At 39.2% G+C, this 7,936-nt stretch overlaps 1 protein-coding gene across 1 annotated transcript; it reads left to right on the top strand.

The window, feature by feature from the left end:
- The first annotated feature begins 1,179 nt into the window (after positions 1-1,179).
- On the top strand, positions 1,180-6,134 carry LOC138024853 (proteasome assembly chaperone 3-like). The gene is made up of 4 exons (XM_068872045.1): positions 1,180-1,242; positions 1,364-1,465; positions 4,796-4,885; positions 5,328-6,134. Exons 1-4 carry the CDS (start codon positions 1,207-1,209, stop codon positions 5,475-5,477), a joined length of 378 nt encoding a protein of 125 aa, XP_068728146.1. The 5' UTR covers positions 1,180-1,206; the 3' UTR covers positions 5,478-6,134.
- Positions 6,135-7,936: the final 1,802 nt, after the last annotated feature.

The raw sequence follows: 7,936 nt of genomic DNA on the forward strand, positions 1-7,936 counted from the left end.
TCATATTTTAGGCGTTTCTTCTCCAAATGCCTGTACACGTATCTCATGTCCAAAATTAACCTCTTTTTACCGTTGGCCTGCACAGTAACAGAAAGGGGTTTGAAGACATTAAGGGGCGCTGCGCACCGAATAACACGGCCAGACTGACAAAGCACTTATAACGCACTCGCAACTAATTCTGCATGCTCCAGCGCTGATCTATTGTTCTTAAAAGCGGTGGGTCCCGGAAAAGCAAAGAAAGGAAACTTATATCCCTCCTCTATGACGCTCAAAATGAAAGGGGATGTACCAATGCTTCTCCAGAAGTAGAAATTGTAACGCAAATTTCATGCTGCAGTACCTGAACTATGTCCTCGAAGTTCTCAGTAGAGGACTCACTGTCTAGGATTTGATCCGGCTTTGCATTTGTAGGTGAATCCCGGCATGTTGACCATGCTGGCATTATGTGATCCGCCTTCACCTTGGCTGGACCATGCATAAAGGCAATCCCTTGCCCAGTGGCCAAGCCTGTGGCATCGGAAGCACCTGCTCTGATCGAGGTTAGACTCTCTACGGCCTGAAACGGAGACAAAGCAGTATCAGAAAGATAAATCGAATGGGAGGGCGGGTGGCACGCATACGAGAAACCGTCGCTGTTCTCCATAGTAAATTGCTACAAGAAAAGACCGTAGTGTTGGGTCCCTAGCATGAATGAAAAGTGGCGTGAACCACCACGAACCTTAAAAACCCTTGCATAAACAGTAAACTCCAACGTGTGAAAAGGCCCGCGGGTCTAACACACAGGTCACATTCCACAAGTCACTCGTTCCAGGTCATTGTTTTACCTTTTTGGAAGTAACCCAAACCTCTCAATTTGGCTAACCTTAGGCCTAAAATCCAACCTTAGTCCTAGGGTTAGCCAAATTGAGGGTTTTGGTTACTTTCCAAAAGGTAAAACAATGTCCTGCAACGAGTGACCTGTGGAATGTGACTTTGTGTTGTTCGACCCGCCGTAAAAGGGCGTAAATAATTTTGCAATACAATTTCTCAAGGGGCCGCAGTGTACGAAAAAGATACCAACCATATGAAAATATATTCTCAGCATGTTCTGGAAACAATAAAGAAAATGTAAATCACAATGGAAATAAAGTTTATAAAGACCACCACAATTTTTCGTCACAACATGCAATCCCATTATCTCGTCCCAATCTCCCACAGAGTTATAAAATGGCCGCTCAGTTTACGAAGACAAGGACTCGGCAAGTAAGTGTTATAGAAAAGACACTCTCGTTCTTAAAATTAAACGACACCGATGAGTATTGTTTATCTGAGGAAGTGTCTATCAGTGATCCTAGTATCAAACAGTTCAATTTGTCCTTTGTAGGCTGCTATTCTGATTGACGGAATACATACCGAAGTGTTTTGTTGCTGCTATCAGGACAGAATATTTGTGATTGTTTCTCAGCTTGAAAAAATGGGCAATCTGGTGAGCTAAGTCTTTTACAAAATTTAATGCTTTTTTAACCACGGCCACTTAAATCATGGCTCATTGAGTGACCTCAGGGACAAAATTAAATCGTACTGTTGGGGAGAGGACAAAACGCCGGAGCCCTACTCCATGGAGTACCCTATGGACTACCCAAATGGAGTACCCTATAAAAATACTACATATTTCGAATGAGTACTGTCGATCAATGTGTAAGCAGCATCTCAAATAGTGCTCACTTAAGTCTCAACACCCATTTTAAACAGCATTGTTCAACAGTATTTAAGTCTAAGCACCCATTTTAAAAAGGTTAGCTTTCGATTATTGTTCTTATGGCTGATTACTTCATGTAAGCTAACCTTTTTAAAATGGGTGCTTAGACTTAAATACTGTTGAACAATGCTGTGTAAAATGGGTGTTGAGGCTTAAGTAAGCACTATTTGAGATGCTGCTTACTCATTTATCAACAGTACTCATTCGAAATAGTATTTTTAGGGTAGTCCATTTGGGTAGTCCAAAGGGTACTCCATCGAGTAGGGCTCCGCGTTTTGTCCTCTCCCCGTACTGTTGTGTGATTGGAGGCTATATATATGTAAAGGTCTCTGGGTTTAGTTGCTCCTTGTATCTGTTGATATGCTTCTTGTATATAGTCAAGCGAAGCGAACGAGTGAGAGATACTTTCAGCACGAGAAATTATTTAATTGAGAATTTTTTCATGTAATTATCTTCTTAAGCTTTCATCGAGATTCCCATACAAATCCTTATATTTTTGTTGGCCATGCTCACACTGAGCTTGGGGCACCTGTGGTTCGATTTGAAATCACAAGTATGATTTCAGACCAAAATTGCACAACATGAAGTTCACTTACCACTTTATTACATCCATGTAGAAATCACACAATAATATTATTTAATCACTAAAATACAGGATTTTAGTCAGTACCAATATTTTATTGATCCAGTTGGGAACAAAAGTTGCAAAATTTGCCACACAATGGATTTCTTGGGCTTTCATTTTTCTGCAATTTAATTGGTTACCTTAAACAAACCTTGAAACCTGATTGCTTTTTTTTTGTTTTAGAGTTCTTTTTTCATTGGCTGGGGAAATGATGTGATTTAGAGTAAAAAATAGTGCGATTTGGTAATAAATCGCATTGCTGAGAGCCAATCAGATTGCAAGGATCACCACTGATTTCTAAATGGATGTAATAAATTGCATAACCTGTACGTTATGTAATAAATACATAGGCGAGACAGGTAGACGACTAGGTGACCGATTCCGCGAACACCTTCTTGATGTTGAGAAGAATGACAAAGATGCATCTAAGCCAGTCCCTCGCAATTTTAATCTCCCTAACTACTCCAAACAACACATGGCTATCTGCAACCTTTCCCTACCCTAGGTACGACGGAAAGCTGCAAGAATCTGGAACAAAAAATCATTTTTCAAATCAGCACCCTAAATCCCCACAGTATTAATAAACGCTTTTCATTTAACTAATGTATTCCTGTTTTTCACGTTGCCATGTCACCACCAATAGCGTACCCTACTCTCCTATAAAAACTACACACAACCCATAATTCCTCTATTCGCTCTGAGGAAGGGCGAACGCTCGAAACGTCAGCTTTTAGAATCCCTGTACGGTGGTCAATTTACATTATTAACTTTTATCAACTCTGTTGATAAAACCAAATTTTTGTGTATTGTTTTACCAGTCCATTGATATGATTTATGTGCCCCAAACTCCCTCAGTCAACCGCCCCTGGTGTCATGCAGGGAAGCAGTTCTTGGCCTCGTCATGTTTGTTTTGTAAATTGATCATAATAAATTGTAATCTAATGTATGCAGCTTATCAACAAGGCATTGTGATCACTTGACTCAATCTTGGGAGGGTGGTACAGGACAGCACTTTAAGTTTGTTGGTGAAACACCAGTCAAGAGTAGCATCAATGCTTGGTGGAACTCTGACAATCTGCTGCAAGCCTGCTGCCATAGTGATAATTTTATGAGACGACTTGATTCTTGTCGATGGACGGTTCAAATCGCCAGTAACAACTAAACCATCATGGCAATTAGAAAGGCCTCAACTGGTATTTCTTGAAGTGTGGGAAGTCAGCAGAAGGTTCTGCTCCGCAGAGCTGCTCGGGGGATATTAAACAGTCCCAATCAATAACACTAAAGTTCCTTTAGGCAAACGGTACAGCCACACTTAAACCCAAATTGACTCAATTTGAGGGTCTCCAAAGTCGGGCAACAATTGACATGGATCCAAGGACTTTATGTAGACAGAGACCCCACCGCAGTTAGGATTTCACCATTTAACCAAGTCTCTTTTAAACATACAAAAGCTGCTGCTGGCTTTTCACCATATTGCATAGGCGCAGAGATGGCACATTGGTGAGAGTACTCTCCTCCACCAATGCAGCCGGGAATTCAGGGCCGCATCTAGAGACTCTACTGACGAGCCAGCTTGTTCGCCATCCAGTCCCAAGAGTCTAACACACACTAATATTGATATGACTTGTTCTTTCATCTTCTGGCAAGCCAATTGAGCCACTAGTATAACAGACCACGACATTATTTTATATGACTCCTGAAGTTTTTCACTGGGACTCCGGTTTTCCCATCTCCTTAAAAACCAACCCACAATTTCATTTACTAGTAATCTCAATTATGTTCAATGTCCACAATTAGTCCATCAGCACTAAATACAGTTTAATAATAATAATAATTATTATTATTAATGTATTGCTCAATGGAGAAGCCTCACTGTGAATAGAAGTCACAAAACATACTGTAGTAATGAAAGCTTGTCGACCTAGTAATCAATAATGAGAGACTTGCATCCTGTCACAACACAGAAAAACTTAGACAACTTGCAAGCCCCGGCCAACTCAACTTCATACATGTATTGTTGTTTATTAGCATCCATAATTGATTAATTGACATTGATTGTGACCAGTACATTGTTTAAATTTTGGTTGCACCTTTAAGTGTATTAATAATTTTGAGTCCCACTGACTGAACAGGAAATGAAAGCGTTCTCGCACTGGAACTCTAATTGGGGACACTGTCTTTAGGGGTTTAGAAATTAACAATAATTTAACACAAGTCGAGTCAAGAGGGGATACAGCTGTGCCAAAAATGGTGTCTAGCTTCCTTAATTTTGTCCTTTTTTCGCAAGCAATTTAACCACTTCCAGCTAAGACATGGACAAGTCCACATGTACAGTATTTAACAAGGGCTTTTTGGTCAATTGCAGCCAAAGATACTAATGACAAAAAAATCAGAAAAGAAATTATTATAACAGATTTCTTTTCCATCAATAGATAAGTGTAAATAAACTATCCAGTTCTGAGGATGCATCATCTACAAGAACACAAACATTCCACACTAAAACCCTGATGGGAAGTGATGAGGTATGTTGATGAAATGTCCTGACTGTTACAAATGCTAGAGACCAGTTGACTCAGTCAGAAGGGCATTGGAATTTGACACACTTGAAAGTACAGATGCCAACTTTGAGGATATAAAATCTGGAGATGGAGTCAACTCCCTTGATACCAAAACACCCCCTCCCCCCCCCCCAAAAAAAAAATTTTTGAACGTCATTACCCTGCTATGTTAACTCTCTACCCCGACCCAATCTCCAAAAACGCCAGTAAAGAGAACAAATGTTATGTAATAAAAGGTACAAAAATAAGAGGGTGGAGAATGTCAAAAAGTCAAACATCTAGTGTAAGTAGGCATGGTAGTTGGCTCCAAATAATTGTTTGAATCTTCCTCTCTTTCCCTCTGACTTTAAAATACCACAGTACAGATACTTACATGTGCCTTTAATTTCTTGCTTTAAATTAACAGGAAATATGGCACGTTTATGCAAAACAGATTGGAGCTCTTGTCAGCAGCAGTTCCAGTAAACCACTTTTGGTGGGCATAGCTCTCAAGAAACATTCCCCACAGACATTACAGCAGATTTTGAAGCTTCTTCAGTCAAACCAAGTTTGGTGATTAGCACATTAAATTGTCACATTTGCTGCAACAAGGTCGCCCAAGTTACATTGTTACGTGCCCATCCAGGGGCCAAATGCACTTGCAGATGCTGGTACATTAAATTTATCAGAGGAACACTCCAGTGGAGTTCGCTCTGGAGGCCAGGGACCGGTTGTTCAAAAGCCGATTAACGCTAATCCCGGATTAAAAATTAACCAAGGAGTTTATTTCTCTATTCCCAAATGCTGTTTAACGCTGATATTCGGCAAAACTTTGCATTAGAAGAAGTCAATCCTGAACAACAGAAATAAGCAAAAGAAACTTTCACCAAAAAGTTGAAAACATGAAACAAAAGTTTACGCTAATCCTGGATTAAGTTAATCCGCTTTCGAACAACCTGGCCCAGATCAACAAGGCTGTTCACAGAACAATCAGACGGACGTCAGTCACATAATAAAACTAAAGTGTACAGTGTAGTCATGTCACTGTGTATTTTTATTTCTCCCCTTCAGACAAACAATTTAAGATTGTTATTTGAAAAGTCACACAAAGAGGAGAGGCTGGGCACCTCCAGGTTAACTAATATTGTGCCCTACAAATTAATGTAGTTAGCTAAATTGCTATTACGATAGTGTAAAGTTGACAGTCATCATCAAATAAAAGAAACTAAAGACATTTGTAGGTCTCTAAAGTTGCTGTAATATCACTAATCATAGAGTGAAGGAAAATGCAGCCAAAAATGCAGTCAAATAGCACTGACCAGTGTAGTCATGCCCATTGGGTGTTGGGTGGTTATAACATAGCAGGGACTTTGTCACAGCAGTTCACTTTCAGTTTCAGTGTAATTACTTGGAAATGCTATGTTGCTTTACACCAAGGTATGAAAAAAAGAAAAATAAGTTACAAGAAGAAGAGGGGGATCCATGTGAAGTGAAAATGTTTTCAAAATTTAATTCCTTTCCCTCTTCTCCATCCATCACTGTTGGCAACAAAAAAGGCTTCAGTAAAATGAGTTAAAATTGTTTGGTGTTTTTGTAAGACTTAAGGGTAAGGCTTTAATAGCATGACACTTTCCCATTTATGGGTTAAGGGTTGGGCTTTTCATAAGGACATACCAGAAACCCATAAGGGTTGAAACGTGTAACACACGTTCACAGCTTCCGAATATTCAGTGTGAACTGATTGGTGGAATGTTTCAGTGCTAAGTACCATATTTGGAAACCCCTCGCTCTTGTTGTTCCAAATATGGTACTTAGCAAATTGAATATTCAGAAGCTTGTTTCCTAGCACACAAAGGGCCGTTACACGTTTCAACCCTGGGTGGTATGGGTTTGTGGACATATATAACAGATTTTCTTTAGTGTACAGGATGATGAGACATGTTTTCAAACAATTCCATAGTTTGATGAGCCTGTAGGTCAAGTGGAATTTGCTGTCTTGGGAAAATTTGCAAGTGCTTATTTGTTCCAAATTGCATGAGAATGATCATGTCATTACTTACATGTATCAATTAATAAAAAAGTTTTGAGATGAAATTGTCATAATTAAGCAGAAGCAACACATGTGGAAATAATATAATAATTGCACCATCCAGGTATTGCAGTTGTTTGGCCATTTTGATCACTGACCAATCAGAATGCTTGTTTTGATACCTCTTTCTGTACTTTGGTGTAGTGCCTCAAAAGTGGACTGGTATTTCTCTACACCAATAACAACAGTAGTTTTTTCATGTAAATTATTGAGAAAATATAATTTTGACTTGAAAATTTTCCCCAGCAAGAAAGTTTTGGTAAGTTAATGCGATAAGAGGCAGATGAGAAGGACACTTGGACATCTCGTGACAATTACACGATGTACATAGATTAGGTCACTAAAGGCCACTTCGGAAAATACCATAATACTCTTTGTTTGTCCCCCCAAACTTTGCATAAGCATTGTTTCCAGTTTCTCTTGGGACTTACAATGGTCCCAAGAGAAAACAAAAACCATGCTCATGCAAAATTTGGGGGGACAAACAAAGAGTATTATGGTATTTCCGAAGTGGCCTATTCCCATGCACCGTTTTCAAGTATTTTGTATAGCGCTGATCAACAGTGTTTAATTCAAAGCACCTATTCCGAATGGCGCTGATCTACAAGTATTTAAGTCTCAACACCAACTTTAAACCAATTACACTTTCTCATGGGCTTGCTGTGACTGGTCTAGTGGTCATCAGTTACGCAAATGTCGATTATGATCTAGGTTCAACCTTCTCGGCCTCCATGTTCTTTTAAAATCTTGGAACTTAACAGCGTTCTTTCCAAATTAAATAGCCCTTTTTTCACGGTTAGTTTTTCTCATTTGCATTACAATATAATCTAGCATGTATGTGAGGCTATTTCGTAGTTTTAACCCGAAATTGCCTCGCATCCACGTTAGGTTACATTGTAATGCAAAAAAAAAATTAAAATAAATAAAATAACCATGAAAAGGGCTAT

The sequence above is a fragment of the Montipora capricornis genome, chromosome 11, assembly GCF_036669925.1.
Source record: "Montipora capricornis isolate CH-2021 chromosome 11, ASM3666992v2, whole genome shotgun sequence".
Taxonomy (NCBI): domain Eukaryota; kingdom Metazoa; phylum Cnidaria; class Anthozoa; order Scleractinia; family Acroporidae; genus Montipora; species Montipora capricornis.

What these genes read in the sequence shown, in the direction of transcription:
- LOC138024853 (XM_068872045.1), top strand. Translation starts at nt 1,207, where the DNA reads ATGGCCGCTCAGTTTACGAAGACAAGGACTCGGCAA. An exon ending in TTGAAAAAATGGGCAATCTG is followed by an intron (nt 1,466 to 4,795) that starts GTGAGCTAAGTC and finishes TTCCATCAATAG; the next exon opens with ATAAGTGTAAATAAACTATC. An exon ending in CCCTGATGGGAAGTGATGAG is followed by an intron (nt 4,886 to 5,327) that starts GTATGTTGATGA and finishes TTAAATTAACAG; the next exon opens with GAAATATGGCACGTTTATGC.